General features: G+C 43.4%; 1 protein-coding gene across 1 annotated transcript in view; it reads right to left on the bottom strand.

Moving 5' to 3' along the window:
• The window catches only part of LOC115132827 (xin actin-binding repeat-containing protein 2-like), a 57,549-nt gene extending 40,828 nt beyond the window's left edge, over positions 1-16,721 (bottom strand). The window contains 1 exon segment of the mRNA XM_029665568.2: positions 16,131-16,721. Within this exon segment, the coding sequence (XP_029521428.2) occupies positions 16,131-16,361 (231 nt within the window). The 5' untranslated portion in view covers positions 16,362-16,721.
• Between the last annotated feature and the right edge of the window lie 6,134 nt (positions 16,722-22,855).

The following is a 22,855-nucleotide window of genomic DNA, read 5'->3' on the forward strand; positions in this document are numbered from 1 at the left end:
TCACTCAAAATCTCACGATACATGGCCCCATTCATTCTTTCCTTTACACGGATCAGTCGTCCTGGTCCCTTTGCAGAAAAACAGCCCCAAAGCATGATGTTTCCACCCCCATGCTTCACAGTAGGTATGGTGTTCTTTGGATGCAACTCAGCATTCTTTGTCCTCAAAACACGACGAGTTGAGTTTTTACCAAAAAGTTCTATTTTGGTTTCATCTGACCATATGACATTCTCCCAATCTTCTTCTGGATCATCCAAATGCTCTCTAGCAAACTTCAGACGGGCCTGGACATGTACTGGCTTAAGCAGGGGGACACGTCTGGCACTGCAGGATTTGAGTCCCTGGCGGCGTAGTTTGTTACTGATGGTAGGCTTTGTTACTTTGGTCCCAGCTCTCTGCAGGTCATTCACTAGGTCCCCCACGTGGTGAGATCTTGCGTGGAGCCCCAGATCGAGGGAGATTATCAGTGGTCTTGTATGTCTTCCATTTCCTAATAATTGCTCCCACAGTTGATTTCTTCAAACCAAGCTGCTTACTACCTATTGCAGATTCAGTCTTCCCAGCCTGGTGCAGGTCTACAATTTTGTTTCTGGTGTCCTTTGACAGCTCTTTGGTCTTGGCCATAGTGGAGTTTGGAGTGTGACTGTTTGAGGTTGTGGACAGGTGTCTTTTATACTGATAACAAGTTCAAACAGGTGCCATTAATACAGGTAACGAGTGGAGGACAGAGGAGCCTCTTAAAGAAGAAGTTACAGGTCTGTGAGAGCCAGAAATCTTGCTTGTTTGTCGGTGACCAAATACTTATTTTCCACCATAATTTGCAAATAAATTCATAAAAAATCCTACAATGTGATTTTCTGGAGCACCCCGCCTCAGCCTCCTAGAATCTGAAGTCAAATTTCTACTGTTTTCTGATGATCTGGTGCTTCTGTCCCCAACCAATGAGGGCCTACAGCAGCACCTACATCTTCTGCACAGATTCTGCCAGACCTGGGCCCTGACAGTAAATCTGAGTAAGACAAAAATAATGGTGTTCCAAAAAAGGTCCAGTTGCCAGGACACAAATACAAATTTCATCTAGACTCTGTTAACCTAGAGCACACAAAACATGATGCGTACCTCGGCTAAACATCAGCACCCCAGGTCACTTCCACAAAACTGTTCCATTGAAAGGAACATAAAATTCGACATCCCATTTAGGATGTATGAGACACATATTTATCTCAGATTACACAGATCCACAAAGAATTTCAAAACAAATCCAATTTTGATAAACTCCCATATCTATTGGGTGAAATACGACAGTGTGCCGTTTTGTGACCTGTTGCCACAAGAAAAGGGCAACCAGTGAAAAACATAAATATGGGTTGTATTTACAATGGTGTTTGTTCATTTATTTTCCCTTTTGTACTTGAACTATTATCTAATCGTTATAACACTGTACATAGCCATAATATGATATTTGAGATGTCTCTATTCCTTTGAAACTTTTATGAGCCTAATGTTTACTGTTAATTTCTGATTGTTTATTCAACTTCTGTTTATTGTCTATTTAACTTGCTTTGACACTGTTAACATATGTTTCCCATACCAATAAAGCCATTTGAATTGAGAGGTAGAGGGAGGGATACAGAGAGAGAGAGACAGAAAGGGAGCGAGAGAGCGAAAACAGAGTGAGAGAGGAGACATACAGACAGGCACATAGTGGAGAGAAAGGGAGAGGCTGAGTAGAGAGAGAGAGTGTTGTGACGGAGTGGGCCCAGCTTGGCTGTGGCGTCTCCAAGCAGGTTTGAGATGATTAGGAGCCTCTGTCTTGCTGGGCCAGCTGACACACACAGAGGAGCTAAACAGTACTGTGTGCAGATGGCCAGACGGCCAGACAGACAGGCTGCAGAAGTGTCATATATTGTATGGGTGGAGAGGACTATTCTAGGCACCAGGCTTTATTGTTGGTAACACCTCTCACTCTATCACACTCATCACAACACAGTACATCAAACCCAGAAAAGCCCCAGCTACAGTGGTGGGTTAGTGATGATGTAACACTCCTCTGAGTGTAGGCTACTTTGTACTTGATTTATGGAAGGTGTAGGACGTACTCTGAAAAGGTTGTCAATGTTGATATAACATGCATGATCATTTTTTTCACTGAACATTTCTGAGAGAGATGTATAGAGAAATAGCGAGTTGGAACTACAGAGTCAACATGAAAAAAGAGTGTGGTTCTGAAATGTGCTCGTCATGCTTCACCGTAGATGGGACTTGTTTATGAAGTACAGTGACCTGCTTGTTAAGTCCCGAGAACCAACATCTCTCTCTCTCTCTCTCTCTCTCTCTCTCTCTCTCACTCTCTCATTCACTCTCTTTCTCTCTCTTTCTCAATTTCAATTCAATTTAAGGGCTTTATTGGCATGGGAAACATATGTTAACATTGCCAAAGCAAGTGAACTAGATAATATACAAAAGTGAAATAAACAATAAAAATGAACAGTAAACATTACACTCACAAAAGTTCCAAAAGAATAAAGACATTACAAATGTCAAAAGTACAAAAGGGAAAATAAATAAACATAAATATGGGTTGTATTTACAATGGTGTTTGTTCTTCACTGGTTGACCTTTTCTTGCGGCGACAGGTCACAAATCTTGCTGCTGTGATGACACACTGTGGTATTTCACCCAGTAGATATGGGAGTTTATCAAAAATGGATTTGTTTTCAAAAGTTTGTGGATCTGTGTAATCTGAGAGAAATATGTGTCTCTAATATCGTACATTGGGCAGGAGGTTAGGAAGTGCAGATCAGTTTTCACCTCATTTTGTGGGCAGTGTGCACATAGCCTGTCTTCTCTTGAGAGCCAGGTCTGCCTACGGCAGCTATGCTCACTGAGTCTGTACATAGTCAAAGCTTTCCTTAAGTTTGGGTCAGTTAGTGGTCAGGCATTCTGCCACTGTGTACTCTCTGTTTAGGGCCAAATAGCATTCTAGTTTGCTCTGTTTTTTTTGTTAATTCTTTCCAATGTCACTCTCTCCATTCACTCTCTCTCTCTCTCTCTCTCTCTGACTAGGTCATTCTCTCTGTCTCTTCCCACTGGGCCTATGCGTAATGAATGCAAATCATGTTTCACTCCCTTTCATCAGGCTCCTCTGCCTCCTAATGTTTACTGAGCGCTGCCAAACACCAACTCCATCCGACACTATTTATACGTACGAGTGGCGGATCTAAACCGGGATATGCAGAACCTCTCCATTTCCAGACAGTGACTTTGGACATAAGCTGAATCAGGGGCCCCTTGTTCATCAATGCCGATCCAATGTTCTGGGGATATAGGCCTAGTCTATCTTTGTTTACATGGATATAGGCCTAGTCTATCTTTGTTTACATGGATATATGCCTAGTCTATCTTTGTTTACATGAATATAGGCCTGGTCTATCTTTGTTTACATAGATATAGGCCTAGTCTATCTTTGTTTACATGGATATAGGCCTAGTCTATCTTTGTTTACATGGATATAGGCCTAGTCTATGTTTGTTTACATGGATATAGGCCTAGTCTATCTTTGTTTACATGGATATAGGCCAAGTCTATCTTTGTTTACATGGATATAGACAGGTGGAAGCAAAATAAACTAGCTGCGAGTGTGTTCTCAGTTTGACCAACGGTGCTGCTGTTAATGATTCATCCGTCACCCCGAATACCGTTCGTCATCCAGTAAATTATAAATAAAGCTTTAACGGGTTTGAAAAAAAACAACAACAATTGAATCTATTTCGCCATGGCAACCGTCACAGTGGCAGCCAGGTCTGAGTGAGGGGACGTTATGAATTATAGTGCTGTCTTTGTCTCAGAGCAATATCTACATAAATGATTAAACTGTAAACCCTGTGGTTCGGGTGGTAATCCGTTAGCGTGCACGCTCCGGTGCCGTTCTGGGTGTCATCATAATACCGCTGTAAAAAAAAATTTTTAAAAAGGTCCCTGAAACACAGAATCATGCTGGTGGTGAAGATGGATTATGACGATAATGAAGATGACTGGTGAACGATAGGAAAGGAATGCTCATATGCACGTAAGTACAAGATGAATGCTTTAGAAAGGGAAACCCCCCAATCAAACTCCCCACCCGTACAGTATCTAGAATAGAACCTGTTTTAGGGCAAGTCGATGGAAATGGAAAGCCAATGGAAAGCCAGGTGATGACCTGGCCTGGCCATTGGTTTAACTATACAACAGATAAGTGCTGGTAATAATTGGAATGTCTAGCGTTCAGAGACCCACTCCTTTGTCATTGGGCCGTGTGGTTGGACTCATACAGCCGTGACTCCATTAAATGATTTGAATCAGTGAAACTGAGACGAGGTGGAAGTGTCTCATAGAGCTAATGGAATCTTACGAGTGAGCCGTTGAGACACTTTGGGCCGGGCCGGGCTGGACAAGAGAGGGCTGGAAGAATGGGTCAGAATGAAGGGGTTTTGATGTGGGTGTGAGTAAACTGTAGCCTTAATTTCAACATAACATTAACCATTTGAAGCTTTAAAAGAGGCTCTCATACCTGTTTGCCAAATACCACTTCCTGTCAACCGGGGCAGCCAATGAAATGACAGTAAACACAATTGACTATCCCCAAAATAAAACACACAAGCATACACATAATGTCGTGTCAAGTGTCAAGTTACCTAGCTGAAAATTATGCATATGGGACACATTAAGCAATGTTCAAAGCCTCCATAAAAATGAAAAAAAATCATTCTCCCGAGTGGCGCGGCGGTCTAAGACACTGCATTGCAGTGCTAGAGGTGTCACTACAGACCCTGGTTCCATTCCAGGCTGTATCACTATGATTGGGAGTCCCATAGGGCCAGTGCGCAATTGGCCCAGCGTTGTCTGCGGTAGGCCCGTCATTGTAAATAAAAATGTGTTCTTAACTGGCTTGCCTAGTTAAATAAAGAGAAATGCTTTTGCAGTACATCCAACACAGTACAGAGGTACGGTAGCTACTCAAGCTGTGAAGATCAACCCAAGCTCCCATGTACATTCCCACCCGCACGTGCCACCATCTGAATGTGTGCAGACGCCTCACATTTAAGTGTCCAACTTTAAGTGTCCAAGCCACCCATGACATCAAGCTTCATAGGTCACAGTGGGCTGTATATTTAGAGTCTGGATGTCCCATGAGGTGAGGATGGGGAGTGGGCTATCGATCTCAGAGAACCCCTAGGACCTTCAAAAACAAACTAACCAAGATTAAATCCCTGGTGAAATAACAGGACAATGACATAGGATGTGCCATGGTTTGGTGACATAGATCCTATCTCTGTGCCATGGTTTGGTGACATAGATTCTATCTCTGTGGCATGGTGTGGTGACATAGATGCTATCTCTGTGGCATGGTGTGGTGACATAGATCCTATCTCTGTGGCATGGTGTGGTGACAAAGATCCTATCACAGTCCACCTGACTGTGCTGCTGCTCCAGTTTCAACTGTTCTGCCTTATTATTATTCGACCATGCTGGTCATTTATGAACATTTGAACATCTTGGCCATGTTCTGTTATAATCTCTACCCGGCACAGCCAGAAGAGGACTGGCCACCCCACATAGCCTGGTTCCTCTCTAGGTTTCTTCCTAGGTTTTGGCCTTTCTAGGGAGTTTTTCCTAGCCACCGTGCTTTTACACCTGCATTGCTTGCTGTTTGGGGTTTTAGGCTGGGTTTCTGTACAGCACTTTGAGATATCAGCTGATGTACGAAGGGCTATATAAATACATTTGATTTGATTTGTGGCATGGTGTGGTGACATAGATCCTATCTCTGTGGAGTGATACATGCTGTATGACTTTGGTTTCTTCATTATAGTCCTACCTGTTATGGTATGCAACTTTTATGGATTGCATTTGGATTACTGATACTGTGTTATGTGGGTTGTTAACTGGATTCGTTCTGACATTTGTGATTTATTGTTTTTGATTATTATTTGACATTTTTGCTGCACTGTTAGAGCAGGACTAATTGATGTGACTCCCAGACATTTGATTGCCCCCCTCTGGTTGGGACTGGTAACGACATCTGATTCCACTGTCAGAAACAGAAACAGAAACAGAAGGGTCAGACTAGTCAGCTAGTCCACTCGAGCAAAAAAAGGAACTCTTTGCTCCGAACATAAACTATTGCATCACTCCACATCTGTGGATAATGGAAACATGCCTGTCCTCCTCTACAGTGGAATCAGTGACGTTTTGGCACTACTTATACGACCACCCGGCGATGATCCATCCTCCATTGTTATGACTAACCTCTCAATGACATCCCAGGCATTCCACTGTATAAATAATCAAATATCCCACCAAAGCTGACATTTGCATTACAACCCTACAGATAAGGCAAGAGACAGAGTCATGTTTTATAGTGAGCTGCACACCTTTTCTTCTGTGATCTGTGAACACTGGCCCTGTGTTGAACTGACACAGGCTTTTGTTAGACGACTAAATCAGAGATAAGAAGATGACCTTCCCGTTGCCTGTGAATAATGTGTGGCTGAGAATGTTATTAGAAACCAGAGTGAAACAGAGACAAATTAACAGCCAGATGATTGTGCTTCATTCAAGGTCTCCTTTAATTAAATGTTCTAAAGGGGTATTAATCAAATATTAATATTCCGCTTTATTGTTTCTCAGGTCATCTTGCCCCAAAAGGGGGCAGAATTCATCTGATTTGGGGGAATAAAAAAAGCACTTTAACACCATGGGCAACACAGAACGAAAATTAAAAACGGGAATGAAATCTTCTGCAGAGGAAATTGAAAGGAAACGGCAAATTGGATTATCATTCATTAAGAATCAAATGTCAAATAGAAAGGTCAGATTCAAAGGAAGAATTAAACAGTGACAAGTATCCGTGTTCTCAAAATTAAGATTCGAGATAATGACAGAAAGATCGGTTTCTTTGCGAATTTTGGTCATGCAAAATAAAGGATGAATTCCAAATGGGCGTCGTAGAGTAAAAGTATGTCTTTATCCCTCTTTCCTTGACTTGAATGATGCAGTAGAAGAAGGATTGAGAGTCGTCATATTGGATCCCTACAGAAATACAAGCAGTTCAGCGTTAGTATATCACAACGGTACAGTAGATAAACCACCATTGTTTGGGGGCGGCAGGTAGCCTGGCGGTTAAGAGCGTTGAGCCAGTAACCAAAACGTTGCTGGTTCAAGTCCCTGAGCTGACTAGATGAAAAATCTGTCGATGTGCCCTTGAGCAAAGCACTTAAACCTAATTGCTCCTGTAAGTCATTCTGGATAAGAGCATCTGTTAGCCTAACCTACATTGTCTCAGTCTCATCATGATTGTCAGTCAGCTCATGTCAAGGGAATACAATAAATCATCTTTGAAGCAAATGTCTCCTAAATGTATTATAGGACAAGGTCCATTGGGGAATAGCCAAACTCTGTTCTTATCAGGATGTGTTTGGTTTATTATGGCTTCGTTCCACTCTGTCTCGCCACACTCGTCTAAATATACTTAACAAGGCTTAACTTACCCTAAAATACTACATTTCACTCAGTACCAGATGAAGTTTTTACTGTGTATTTGAGACATGGCCAGTTGTTCTGAGCTAAAGAATGTCTGTGAAAGATTGCATCTTTTGGACCTTTGGCATCAGTGGTTCAGTGTTGTGGTCGCAGCAAACTACGGTACAGTCATCTGAGAAACCTCTCACATTTCCTTTCACACATAAGTACTAATTAAAGAACAGTAAAGATAAAAACTCTCACAAAAAACAACAACATCACAAAGATAAAAACGATCAATAAAACAAACCCCTAACTATTTTGCTTTTGTACACTTCTGCTCTTGTAGTTAAACTACTAAGAATGAAGCTTCTCAGCTGGCCTTTAATCAGTTCAGCTGACTTCACCTTCCTCTTTGTGATCTGAAGCAACACCAGAACCCACAGATCCACATAAGAAGAAAGACAGACAGCAGGACCCAGTCCAGAACTCTGACTACGACAGGCATGATCCAGTTCTCTATAGATCCACGTCTCCACTCTGCCTGCGCTCCCATCCGATCTGAGGCAGGCTGGCAGTACCTAAAGGCCCTCCACTCCCGCGCTGTCAGCCACAGCCGACATACCAATTACAGGGTTATTTTTAAAATGCAGCATAACCATACAACCCCAGGAATAGGCCTTAAATAGCACAGTGTGGAATAAGCTCCATCGTCTGTGCACTGCACTGCACTGCACAGACAGCATGTGCCATCTACAGGTTTCAACCCACAGTCGCCAGGCTAGAGACACCATACTGCAGCTGTGCTGCCGCCTCAAGACCTCTAAAACCTATAGAGTTGGGACAACTGTATGTTTATTATGAGTAGGGCTCAGAGTTTTCCCTGAGCTCCCATGAGCTAACTAGGAACAACTTTGGTTAAGTTAAGGCTATATGGTCAGGAACAACTCTAGAACCTAATTATGGACTAGTCAGAGCTACTATGAGTCCCACAACTAAGCAATCAAAGCCAGTGAGCTCACTGAATAGATCAATAAGAAGTTAATCAGTATCAGAATGGGTGATTAATAATGCACAGTTCTTAAATACATCTAAAACTAAAAGTATTGTATTTGGTTAAAAAAAAGTTGACTGTGCCTTTAAACAGCTTGGAAAATTCCCGAAAATAATGTCATGACTTTAGAAGCTTCTGATAGGATCATTTACATAATTTGAGTCAATTGGAGGTGTACCTGTGGATGTATTTCAAGGTCTACCTTCAGTGCCTCTTTGCTTGACATCATGGGAAAATCAAAAATCAGCCAAGACCTCAGAAAAAAATTGTAGACCTCCACAAGTCTGGTTCATCCAGCAATTTCAAAACGCCTGAAGGTACCACATTCATCTGTACAAACAATAGCACGCAAGTATAAACACCATGGGACCATGCAGCTGTCATTCCGCTCAGGAAGGAGACGCTTTCTGTTTCCTAGATGTGAATGTACTTTGGTGCGAAAAGTGCAAATCAATCACAGAACAACAGCAAAGGACCTTGTGAAGATGCTGGAGGAAACAGGTACAACAGTATCTATATCCACAGTAAAACAAGTGCTATATCGACATAACCTGAAAGGCCGCTCAGCAAGGAAGAAGCCATTGCTCCAAAACCACCATAAAAAAAAAAAAACTATGGTTTGCAACTGCACATGGGGACAAAGATCGTACTTTTTGTAGAAATGTCCTCTGGTCTGATGAAACAAAAATAGAACTGTTTGGCCATAATGACCAATGTTATGTTTGAAGGAAGAAGGGGGAGGCTTGCAAACCGAAGAACACCATCCCAACCTTAAAGCACGGGAGTGGCAGCATTATGTTGTGGGGGTGCTTTGCTGCATGAGGGACTGGTGCACTTCACAAAATAGATGGCATCGTGAGGGAGTAAAATTATGTGGATATATTGAAGCAACATCTCAAGACATCAGTCAGGAATTTAAAGCCTGGTCGCAATTTGGTCTTCCAAATTGACAATGACCTCAAGCATACTTCCAAAGTTGGGGCAAAATGGCTTAAGAACAACAAAGTCAAGGTATTAGAGTGGCCATCACAAAGCCTTGACCTCAATCCTATAGAAAATGTGTGGGCAGAACTGAAAAAGCGTGTGCGAGCAAAGAGGCCTACAAACATGACTCGGTTACACCAGCTCTGTCAGGAGGAATGGGCCAAGATTCACCCAACTTATTGTGGGAAGCTTGTGGAAGGCTACCAGAAATGTTAGACCCAAGTTAAACAATTTAAAGGCAATGCTACCAAATACTAATTGAGTGTATGTGAACTTCTGACCCACTGGGAATGTGATGAAAGAAATAAAAGCTGAAATAAATCATTCTCTCTACTATTATTCTGACATTTCACATTCTTAAAATAAAGTGGTGATCCTAACTGACTAACCTAAAACAGGGAATTTTTTACTTGGATTAAATGTCAGCAATTGTGAAAAACTGAGTTTAAATGTAGTTGGCTAAGGTGTATGTAAACTTCTGACTTCAACTGTATATCATTGGATGGTCAATTATCATGGTCAAGTCATATTGAAAAATGTGTCGTGAAGATGGGGAGGGGTATGTCTGTTCTGAAAATATGTTCTGCGCTTTTGACACAAAAATCAACTGCACTAGTTGTTCAGGCTCTGGTCTTGTCCCTTCTTGATTACTGTCCGGTAATATGGTCAAGTGCAGCAAAGAAAGACATAGCAAAGCTGCAGCTGGTTCAAAACAGAGCATCACGCCTCGCCCTTAACTGCACATACAGAACTAGCATCAACGACATCCATGATAGTCTTTCCTGGTTGAGGGTTGACGAGAGATGAACTGCTTGTCTTTTTATGTTTATGAGAAGTATTACTGTAATGAAAATTCCAGATTGTCAGCACAGACAGCCATACATACCTCACAAGACATGCCACCAGGGGTCTCTTCACATTCCCCAAGTTCAACACCAATTCCTGACAACACACAGTATTATACAGAGGCATGATCCAATTCCTCCAAGAAACAGGAAAATGACCTTTAAAAAATGGATTAAACAACGTCTGATGGCAAAATAGCGCCTGTGAAATGACACACACACACACAGACACACTCGAACACAATCCACACACGCGTTATTCTTCAGTTGTACACCGTTGCATTCTACATTTGTGTGACTGCTCTTGTCTATCAGTGTACCATGTGCTTGGTTCCTCGTCATGTTCTGTGTTTCGTGTGGACTCCAGGAAGAGTAGCTGCTGCTTCGTCAAAAGCTGACGGACATCTGAATAAGCCAATAGACACTGTCAGTGTATTAATCTAGTTTATAAATAACTAAAGCTGCTTTCAGGTGGTTGACACTGAGACAAGGCCATGCCCTTTGTTTACAGCATGACTAAGTTCCCTTTACAACTCTCAAGAGGACAGTAATAACATGGCCGGGGGCTGAGAAACATCAGTTGTGTATTTAGGCTCCACTCCATAGACAGGAGGATGGACTAGAGATCAATACAGATCTCTCTGTGCAGCTAATGGGGAGACTTCACTCATTTCTTTCACTTTTGCTGTGCTCTTCATACCATCTGCTGGTAGCTTATAGATTCACTAAGGATATTGTAATAATATTTGTATTATTGTTTTTGATTAAACCGATCGATTCTGCGGTGGATCTTTGGCATTACGAACACATCACGGCCATATTTGGAAAGAATATGGTTGGACATCATGACGGTGTTAAAACCAACTAAGAGAATAACTAGGTCAGATGGACCATTCGTTACTCCACGGTAGACATTTGGCAGTGGGATGGTTTGCCCAAAAATGACCCACTTTGCTTCCAAGTGTCTTAGATGTTCCTCTGAGAGCAGCCAGCTGTAATGTGATGGAAAAATAGGTGGTGAGTCATTCGCCCTCGACTTCAGTGAAAAAAGAAGACGTAAGCACTTTTACCAGAGTCAACAAACTTTGGGTAAACCCTTTGCCAAAGGCTGAATCATATTCTCTGGCTTTGAAACAATACTCCTAACCCCTAGACCGTGGTATCCACTGCTCTTTGTAACAATACTCCTAACCCCTAGACCGTGGTATCCACTGCTCTTTGTAACAATACTCCTAACCCCTAGACCGTGGTATCCACTGCTCTTTGTAACAATACTCCTAACCCCTAGACCGTGGTATCCACTGCTCTTTGTAACAATACTCCTAACCCCTAGACCGTGGTATCCACTGCTCTTTGTAACAATACTCCTAACCCCTAGACCGTGGTATCCACTGCTCTTTGTAACAATACTCCTAACCCCTAGACCGTGGTATCCGCTGCTCTTTGAAACAATACTCCTAACCCCTAGACCGTGGTATCCACTGCTCTTTGTAACAATACTCCTAACCCCTAGACCGTGGTATCCACTGCTCTTTGTAACAATACTCCTAACCCCTTGACCGTGGTATCCTCTGCTCTTTGTAACAATACTCCTAACCCCTAGACCGTGGTATCCACTGCTCTTTATAACAATACTCCTAACCCCTAGACCGTGGTATCCACTGCTCTTTGTAACAATACTCCTAACCCCTAGACCGTGGTATCCACTGCTCTTTGTAACAATACCCCTAACCCCTAGACCGTGGTATCCACTGCTCTTTGTAACAATACTCCTAACCCCTAGACTGTGGTATCCACTGCTCTTTGTAACAATACCCCTAACCCCTAGACCGTGGTATCCACTGCTCTTTGTAACAATACTCCTAACCCCTAGACTGTGGTATCCACTGCTCTTTGTAACAATACCCCTAACCCCTAGACCGTGGTATCCACTGCTCTTTGTAACAATACTCCTAACCCCTAGACCGTGGTATCCACTGATCTTTGTAACAATACTCCTAACCCCTAGACCGTGGTATCCACTGCTCTTTGTAACAATACTCCTAACCCCTAGACCGTGGTATCCACTGCTCTTTGTAACAATACTCCTAACCCCTAGACCGTGGTATCCGCTGCTCTTTGTAACAATACTCCTAACCCCTAGACCGTGGTATCCGCTGCTCTTTGTAACAATACTCCTAACCCCTAGACCGTGGTATCCACTGCTCTTTGTAACAATACTCCTAACCCCTAGGCCGTGGTATCCGCTGCTCTTTGTAACAATACTCCTAACCCCTAGACCGTGGTATCCACTGCTCTTTGTAACAATACTCCTAACCCCTAGACCGTGGTATCCGCTGCTCTTTGAAACAATACTCCTAACCCCTAGACCGTGGTATCCACTGCTCTTTGTAACAATACTCCTAACCCCTAGACCGTGGTATCCACTGCTCTTTGTAACAATACTCCTAACCCCTAGACCGTGGTATCCACTGCTCTTTGTAACAATACTCCTAACCCCTAGACCGTGGTATCCACTGCTCTTTGTAACAATACTCCTAACCCCTAGACCGTGGTATCCACTGCTCTTTGTAACAATACTCCTAACCCCTAGACCGTGGTATCCACTGCTCTTTGTAACAATACTCCTAACCCCTAGACCGTGGTATCCACTGCTCTTTGTAACAATACTCCTAACCCCTAGACCGTGGTATCCACTGCTCTTTGTAACAATACTCCTAACCCCTGACCGTGGTATCCACTGCTCTTTGTAACAATACTCCTAACCCCTAGACCGTGGTATCCGCTGCTCTTTGTAACAATACTCCTAACCCCTAGACCGTGGTATCCGCTGCTCTTTGAAACAATACTCCTAACCCCTAGACCGTGGTATCCACTGCTCTTTGTAACAATACTCCTAACCCCTAGACCGTGGTATCCACTGCTCTTTGTAACAATACTCCTAACCCCTTGACCGTGGTATCCTCTGCTCTTTGTAACAATACTCCTAACCCCTAGACCGTGGTATCCACTGCTCTTTATAACAATACTCCTAACCCCTAGACCGTGGTATCCACTGCTCTTTGTAACAATACTCCTAACCCCTAGACCGTGGTATCCACTGCTCTTTGTAACAATACCCTAACCCCTAGACCGTGGTATCCACTGCTCTTTGTAACAATACTCCTAACCCCTAGACTGTGGTATCCACTGCTCTTTGTAACAATACCCTAACCCCTAGACCGTGGTATCCACTGCTCTTTGTAACAATACTCTAACCCCTAGACCGTGGTATCCACTGATCTTTGTAACAATACTCCTAACCCCTAGGCCGTGGTATCCACTGCTCTTTGTAACAATACTCCTAACCCCTAGGCCGTGGTATCCACTGCTCTTTGTAACAATACTCCTAACCCCTAGACCGTGGTATCCGCTGCTCTTTGTAACAATACTCCTAACCCCTAGACCGTGGTATCCGCTGCTCTTTGAAACAATACTCCTAACCCCTAGACCGTGGTATCCACTGCTCTTTGTAACAATACTCCTAACCCCTAGACCGTGGTATCCACTGCTCTTTGTAACAATACTCCTAACCCCTAGGCCGTGGTATCCACTGCTCTTTGTAACAATACTCCTAACCCCTAGACCGTGGTATCCGCTGCTCTTTGTAACAATACTCCTAACCCCTAGACCGTGGTATCCGCTGCTCTTTGAAACAATACTCCTAACCCCTAGACCGTGGTATCCACTGCTCTTTGTAACAATACTCCTAACCCCTAGACCGTGGTATCCACTGCTCTTTGTAACAATACTCCTAACCCCTAGACCGTGGTATCCACTGCTCTTTGTAACAATACTCCTAACCCCTAGACCGTGGTATCCACTGCTCTTTGTAACAATACTCCTAACCCCTAGACCGTGGTATCCACTGCTCTTTGTAACAATACTCCTAACCCCTAGACCGTGGTATCCACTGCTCTTTGTAACAATACTCCTAACCCCTAGACCGTGGTATCCACTGCTCTTTGTAACAATACTCCTAACCCCTAGACCGTGGTATCCACTGCTCTTTGTAACAATACTCCTAACCCCTAGACCGTGGTATCCGCTGCTCTTTGTAACAATACTCCTAACCCCTAGACCGTGGTATCCACTGCTCTTTGTAACAATACTCCTAACCCCTAGACCGTGGTATCCACTGCTCTTTGTAACAATACTCCTAACCCCTTGACCGTGGTATCCTCTGCTCTTTGTAACAATACTCCTAACCCCTAGACCGTGGTATCCACTGCTCTTTATAACAATACTCCTAACCCCTAGACCGTGGTATCCACTGCTCTTTGTAACAATACTCCTAACCCCTAGACCGTGGTATCCACTGCTCTTTGTAACAATACCCTAACCCCTAGACCGTGGTATCCACTGTCTTTGTAACAATACTCCTAACCCCTAGACCGTGGTATCCACTGCTCTTTGTAACAATACCCCTAACCCCTAGACCGTGGTATCCACTGCTCTTTGTAACAATACTCCTAACCCCTAGACCGTGGTATCCACTGATCTTTGTAACAATACTCCTAACCCCTAGACCGTGGTATCCACTGCTCTTTGTAACAATACTCCTAACCCCTAGACCGTGGTATCCACTGCTCTTTGTAACAATACTCTAACCCCTAGACCGTGGTATCCACTGCTCTTTGTAACAATACTCCTAACCCCTAGGCCGTGGTATCCACTGCTCTTTGTAACAATACTCCTAACCCCTAGACCGTGGTATCCACTGCTCTTTGTAACAATACTCCTAACCCCTAGACCGTGGTATCCGCTGCTCTTTGAAACAATACTCCTAACCCCTAGACCGTGGTATCCACTGCTCTTTGTAACAATACTCCTAACCCCTAGACCGTGGTATCCACTGCTCTTTGTAACAATACTCCTAACCCCTAGGCCGTGGTATCCACTGCTCTTTGTAACAATACTCCTAACCCCTAGACCGTGGTATCCACTGCTCTTTGTAACAATACTCCTAACCCCTAGACCGTGGTATCCGCTGCTCTTTGTAACAATACTCCTAACCCCTAGACCGTAGTATCCACTGCTCTTTGTAACAATACTCCTAACCCCTAGACCGTGGTATCCACTGCTCTTTGAAACATACTTTCTATCCCTTGTCATCTTGTTCTATCTTGACATTTCAACCATCTTAGTAAATAGTGCATTTTCTAACTGTGTAAAAACCAAATGCAATAAAAAAAAGACGGGACAAAATACTGCAACCAGGTGCTGCACCAGGGGTTTTCTATTGGTCAGTGATCACACTGACATCTTTCAGAGGATCCCACATAGCTACCCTGAAACTAGAATAGACGTATTTATGGAATTAAGTGAGAGACGCAACAAGAACACAAAAACAAGCAGCAGAGCTGATGTTTTTTAAAAGTGTGATGCCATTGGTCACCAGACCTCCCTCTATCTACACTGATACTCTGCTGCCCGTCTCTCAGAAACTAGGAGACAGATAGATGCATTACAACTGCGTCAAAATCTCCAATGAACCTACTTCACTAAACTTACTTTTTTAACTTTCCACTAAAGTTTTATTCAGTTTCTCACAGTAAATGTAGCACATAATTGCCCATCAGTTGGTTCCCTCCCAAACAGCATGGACAGAGTGCTTTGGGCCACAGTAAGTTAGGGCACTGTTTGGCTTAAACATTCAATTCACATAAAGCTGTACTGCATAATAAGAAAATAAGTGTACTTACAGTGTTGGCTGCTCCTGGGGGCTTCTCAAACATTCTCTTCAAGTTACTCAGAGGGATATCAAACCTCTCAATGGTCTTAGCAGCCTGGAGGTCCTCCCGGAGTACTTGGTCGTCCGTGCCGTCTGCCTGAGGGACAGAGAGATACGGCGAGGAGGAAACGGAGCCCGAGGTCACTAATGACTCGCCACTCACCACCTCCAACTCCTCTCCATTTCCTGATTGAATTTCCATTGTTGTGGAAACCGTATCCCCCTGTTCTTTCTTCTGGGCAGGAGCATACAAGGGAAGTTTATTGTATGACTGGGAGGTAAAAGGGGGAGAAAGGAAGAGAGATTTGTGAGTATTGTGAGTGAGAAAATGAGAGAAAGAGGAGTAGATGGGGTAGATGCCTTTCTCTGCTCTGTTCTGACCCTGTGGCTAGCTCTAGACACACCAGGCTGATAGACGACACAGAGAGGCTGGCCTTCAGAGGAGGAGAGAGGAAAATGTTTTCCCAGTGACACACTGTTTTGGGTCTTGGATGCAGCTCACAGTAACGTCAGCTACATAGCTATGAGAAATAAATATTCACTTTAGAGAGAGAGACAAAGGGAGACAGACAGAGAGAGAGAGAGAGAGAGAGAAAGAAAGAGAGAGAGAGAGAGGGGGAAGAGATAGAGAGAGAGAGAGAGAGAGAGAAGAGAGAGAGAGAGAGAGAGGAAAGAGAGAGAGAGAGAGAGAAGAGAGAGAGAGAGAGAGAGAGAGGGAAAGAGAGAGAGAGAGAGAGAGAGAGAGAAAGAGAAGAGACAGAGACAGACAGACAGGCAGACTGACCAAGATAGGGCCTACTTTATAAATGTAATATTACACTAATAGAAGTATTATAGCCTACCTTTCAGCTTAATCCTGAAGCAAGGAACTCCAGAACCCAGTTTAGACTGAACAGACCCCTTTCTCCCTCCCTCTGTCAGTACCACCCAGGTCAGGCTGACAGGAAACAGTTGAGACCCAGAGTTGACCCCAGCCCTAGCCTTGTCTGGCTCCAATCCTATTTTTCCTGAACAAATCATGGAAGCTCTGTCACAATTAACCTCCCACCCCAGTCACCAGTGTGATAGTTGTTTTATTGCCCTTCCTTTCCTTGGGAGGGTTTTACTTCACTGGGCTAATGGTTGTTTGACGGGATAAACACATTTTTTCCTCTACTTACACGATTGGAGCACAACTTTTCTACTGTTTTTCTTTGTCCCCCTGTGACATTAATGGTGTCTCTCACAGCTTTGCGTTGAATGTTTTTTGTGTCAAGACAAGGGCCATTCAGTGTGGGGACTTTGTGCTGTGTGAGCGTATGCTAACTGAACTGCAAGGTTTTGCTGGGTTATCTTAATGAATTTAAGCAATGAATCGTCAACCATGTGAAATGAATTGAATTACTTATGCATAGGTTGTGAAATCCGTCAAGGCAACTCTGTGGTCCTCTCAAGTGTGTCAAAAGGACTTTTTTAAGCAATAGCATTTCAAAGAGTACCTTGGCAAGCATCTCAGGCAGTAGTTGAATATATTTTAAAATACACTTAGAAGCTATTGGAAAAATACCCAAATACACTTCCATGCGTTTTAAAATAGCATTTAAAATAAGTATTTGAAAATACTTTCAAATAGTAGGCTATTTAAAGCATATTATTTGAAAATGCCTTAAATTACGTCCGATAGAAGTACAGTGCCTTGCGAAAGTATTCGGCCCCCTTGAACTTTGTGACCTTTTGCCATATTTCAGGCTTCAAACATAAAGATATAAAACTGTATATTTTTGTGAAGAATCAACAACAAGGGGGACACAATCATGAAGTGGAATGACATTTATTGGATATTTCAAACTTTTTTAACATCTCAAAAACTGAAAAATTGGGCGTGCAAAATTATTCATCCCCCTTAAGTTAATACTTTGTAGCGCCACCTTTTGCTGCGATTACAGCTGTAAGTCGCTTGGGGTATGTCTCTATCAGTTTTGCACATCGAGAGACTGACATTTTTTCCCATTCCTCCTTGCAAAACAGCTCGAGCTCAGTGAGGTTGGATGGAGAGCATTTGTGAACAGCAGTTTTCAGTTCTTTCCACAGATTCTCGATTGGATTCAGGTCTGGACTTTGACTTAGCCATTCTAACACCTGGATATGTTTATTTTTGAACCATTCCATTGTAGATTTTGCTTTATGTTTTGGATCATTGTCTTGTTGGAAGACAAATCTCCATCCCAGTCTCAGGTCTTTTGCAGACTCCATCAGGTTTTCTTCCAGAATGGTCCTGTATTTGGCTCCATCCATCTTCCCATCAATTTTAACCATCTTCTCTGTCCCTGCTGAAGAAAAGCAGGCCCAAACCATGATGCTGCCACCACCATGTTTGACAGTGGGGATGGTGTGTTCAGGGTGATGAGCTGTGTTGCTTTTACGCCAAACATAACTTTTTGCATTGTTGCCAAAAAGTTCAATTTTGGTTTCATCGGACCAGAGCACCTTCTTCCACATGTTTGGTGTGTCTCCCAGGTGGCTTGTGGCAAACTTTAAACAACACTTTTTATGTATATCTTTAAGAAATGCCTTTCTTCTTGCCACTCTTCCATAAAGGCCAGATTTGTGCAATATACGACTGATTGTTGTCCTATGGACAGAGTGTCCCACCTCAGCTGTAGATCTCTGCAGTTCATCCAGAGTGATCATGGGCCTCTTGGCTGCATCTCTGATCAGTCTTCTCCTTGTATGAGCTGAAAGTTTAGAGGGACGGCCAGGTCTTGGTAGATTTGCAGTGGTCTGATACTCCTTCCATTTCAATATTATCGCTTGCACAGTGCTCCTTGGGATGTTTAAAGCTTGGGAAATCTTTTTGTATCCAAATCCGGCTTTAAACTTCTTCACAACAGTATCTCGGACCTGCCTGGTGTGTTCCTTGTTCTTCATGATGCTCTCTGCGCTTTTAACGGACCTCTGAGACTATCACAGTGCAGGTGCATTTATACGGAGACTTGATTACACACAGGTGGATTGTATTTATCATCATTAGTCATTTAGGTCAACATTGGATCATTCAGAGATCCTCACTGAACTTCTGGAGAGAGTTTGCTGCACTGAAAGTAAAGGGGCTGAATAATTTTGCACGCCCAATTTTTCAGTTTTTGATTTGTTAAAAAAGTTTAAAATATCCAATAAATGTTGTTCCACTTCATGATTGTGTCCCACTTGTTGTTGATTCTTCACAAAAACATACAGTTTTATATCTTTATGTTTGAAGCCTGAAATGTGGCAAAAGGTCGCAAAGTTCAAGGGGGCCGAATACTTTCGCAAGGCACTGTAGTTGATTCGGGCCACATTATTAGAAAATAGTAAAATCCCCAAAAGTCGTTCAGCTCAGGGAATAAAGAGAGGGATACAGCAGGATATGAGAAAGGGACACAGATTGAGCGATCAGATCATCTTAATGAACGTGAGGCCACGTGGCAGATGCATCTGATAGTACTGTGGGGATATAATATCCAGGTTCATTTGAACCTGTGGCATATACATTATTTAGTGGAGGCCAAAGGTATGTGTGTCACTTTCAAATGGATCCTGTATCCGCCTGGCACACTCATCTTACAGGAGTTGCAACACTCACGTGCATGCGTACGCATGCACACAAACACATGCACATGAACTCAGCAAAAAAAGAAGCGTCCCCTCACTGTCAACTGCCTTTATTTTCAGCAAACTTAACATGTGTAAGTATTTGTATGAACATGACAAGATTCAACAACTGAGACATAAACTGAACAAGTTTCACAGACATGTGACTGTGGGGGGGGTTAACAGTGAGTATCTGGTGTGGCCACCAGCTGCATTAAGTACTACAGTGCATCTCCTCCTCATGGACTGCACCAGATTTGCCCGTTCTTGCTGTGAGGTGTTACCCCACTCTTCTACCAAGGCATCTGCAAGTTCCCAGACATTTTTTTGGGGAAAGGCCCTAGCCCTCACCCTCCGATCCAACAGGTTCCAGACGTGCTCAATGGGATTGAGATCTGGGCTCTTCGCTAGCCATGGCAGAACACTGAAAATCCTGTCTTGCAGGAAATCCCGCACAGAACTAGCAGTATGGCTGGTGGCATTGTCATGCTGGAGGGTCATGTCAGGATGAGCCTGCAGGAAGGGTACCACATGAGGGAGGAGGATGTCTTCCCTGTAATGCACAGTGATGCGATTGCCTGCAATGACAACAAGCTCAGTCCGATGATGCAGTGACACACCGCCCCAGACCATGACGTACCCTCCACATCCAAAACGATCCCGCTCCAGAGTACAGGCCTCGGTGTAACGCTCATTCCTTCGACGATAAACGCGAATCCGACCATCACCCCTGGTGAGACAAAACCGCGACTCCTCAGTGAAGAGCACTTTTTGCCAGTCCTGTCTGGTCCAGCGATGGTGTGTTTGTGCTCATAGGCAATGTTGTTTCCTGTGGTCTGGTGAGGACCTGCCTTACAACAGGCCTACAAGCCCTCAGTCCAGCCTCTCTCATCCTATTGAGGACAGTCTGAGCACTGATGGAGGGATTGTGCGTTCCTGGTGTAACTCTGGCAGTTGTTGTTGCCTTCCTGTACCTGTCCCGCAGGTGTGATGTTCGGATGTACTGATCCTATTCAGGTGTTGTTACACGTGGTCTGTCACTGCGAGGACGATCAGCTGTCCCTCATGTCTCCCTGTAGCGCTGTCTTAGGCGTCTCACAGTACGGACATTGCAATTTATTGCCCTGGCCACATCTGCAGTTCTCATGCCTCCTTGCAGCATGCCTAAGGCACGTTCACGCAGATGGGCAGGGACCCTGGGCATCTTTATTTTGGTGTTTTTCAGAGTCAGTAGGTATGCTTCTTTAGTGTCCTAGGTTTTCATAACTGTGACCTTAATTGCCTACCGTCTGTAAACTGTTAGTGTCTTAACGACCGTTCCACAGGTGCATGTTAATTCGTTGTTTATGGTTCACTGAACAAGCACGGGAAACAGTGTTTAACCCCTTTACAAGGAAGAGCTGTGAAGTTATTTGGATTTTCATGAATTATCTTTGAAAGACAGGGTCCTGAAAAAGGGACATTTCTTTTTTTGATGAGGTTTACACACACACACACACACACACACACACACACACACACACACACACACTGCCCTCTGCCTCCCAAAGCGGATCAGAAGTAAGAAATGGGCCTCATAATCTGTAGCCCTAAAGTCCTCTTCATTCCCATGGAAAAGAGATAACTCAACAGTTACATACCAGCCATGTCATGACAAGTAGGAATATCATTTGTTATCATGGAATGCAAAAAGTAGGATGGGGGTGTATTTCTCTACAGAGAAGTTCTCCATGAAAAAAAACAACACTGTATTGCTTCTTTTGTATCCAAATAAAAGCTCTCATTTCTAAACGTTCATTAGATTAATGTGGGCTTTTTTTCAGCAGACGGGGAATTGCTGCATGCAGTACTAGACATATGGGTAGGTACGATCTATTCCTGGCTTTCTAGTCACTCAGTATCAGATCTCTGTCTCGCATACTCCAGTTACTGAGGTTTACTTCAGAGCTTGGTTTTCACACATCACCGATACGGCAGGTGAGAAGGGACACTCTACCTAGTGAATAGTAACACTAATACTGCAGCCTATGTTTACACAATGTTTCATGGGGTGTTCATGTAGCTCAACAGCTACAACAGAGATGCACATGGCACTCAATGCCTTGGACGTTATGGGACATTTCCTTTTATATTATTTAGTTGTGCTTATTTCACGATAGGTGTTAAACAGTGTATTGACCTTCCTTATTTATTGACTATACTAACAAACGTCCATTTGATTGAACTTCTCACAATGCTCGACCAAAAGAACAATGCATAAACTGTTATTGAAGATTTTTTCCCCCAAACGTTACACTGCTTCCCCAGTCATTCGTCATGTTCTCTTGACAGCCGGGGGGAATAGTTTAATGACTGACTTCCCGGAAACCAGACTGAAGAGACAGATTGCAACATAGACAGTTGAGAGTTCACCATTTTAGTGAGGGAAAGCTTCATCTTGAAGTTTTGGAGGGGAATGACTAGGCTCCAAGCAAAGAGCTATTTAACTTATCCTAAGCTTTAGGCCAAAGTTAGCTTGTTTGGCTTGGTACTCTGCCCAGACCAGACCGTTCTTTAAACACAAACTCAGATGGTATCTGGACGTTTCTCAGCCACCTCTCTCTCTCTCTCTCTCTCTCTCTCTCCTTTCTCTCTCTCTCTCTCCTTTCTCTCTCTCTCTCTCTCTCTCTCTCTCTCTCTCTCTCTCTCTCTCTCTCTCTCTCTCTCTCTCTCTCTCTCTCTCTCTCTCTCTCTCTCTCTCTCTCTCTCTCTCTACTGCTGCTGCTGCTGGAAAAAGTGACTCTGTCTCATTTAACTCTCATTACAATGCAGCTGGAGTCAACAGGGGATAAGGGTACTAGGGTACTTTCCCAGGTACTAAAGTAAGACTTTCTGTTACAAAGACAGATGGAAGACGATGTATGTGCAAGACAATCAACATGAGTTACCTTTGTGCATGTAGACTGCAATGAGCCCTACAGTGCCTGTCATTAATACAGATGCAGGATCTTAATTTGAGCCCGTTTTTTACAGCAGGAAAGGACATTTGAATTATCATGTGGATTACAATTGATGGATATTTTTGAAGGGGTTGATACATTTTTCGTT

The sequence above is a fragment of the Oncorhynchus nerka genome, linkage group LG2 (assembly GCF_034236695.1).
Source record: "Oncorhynchus nerka isolate Pitt River linkage group LG2, Oner_Uvic_2.0, whole genome shotgun sequence".
NCBI lineage: Eukaryota > Metazoa > Chordata > Actinopteri > Salmoniformes > Salmonidae > Oncorhynchus > Oncorhynchus nerka.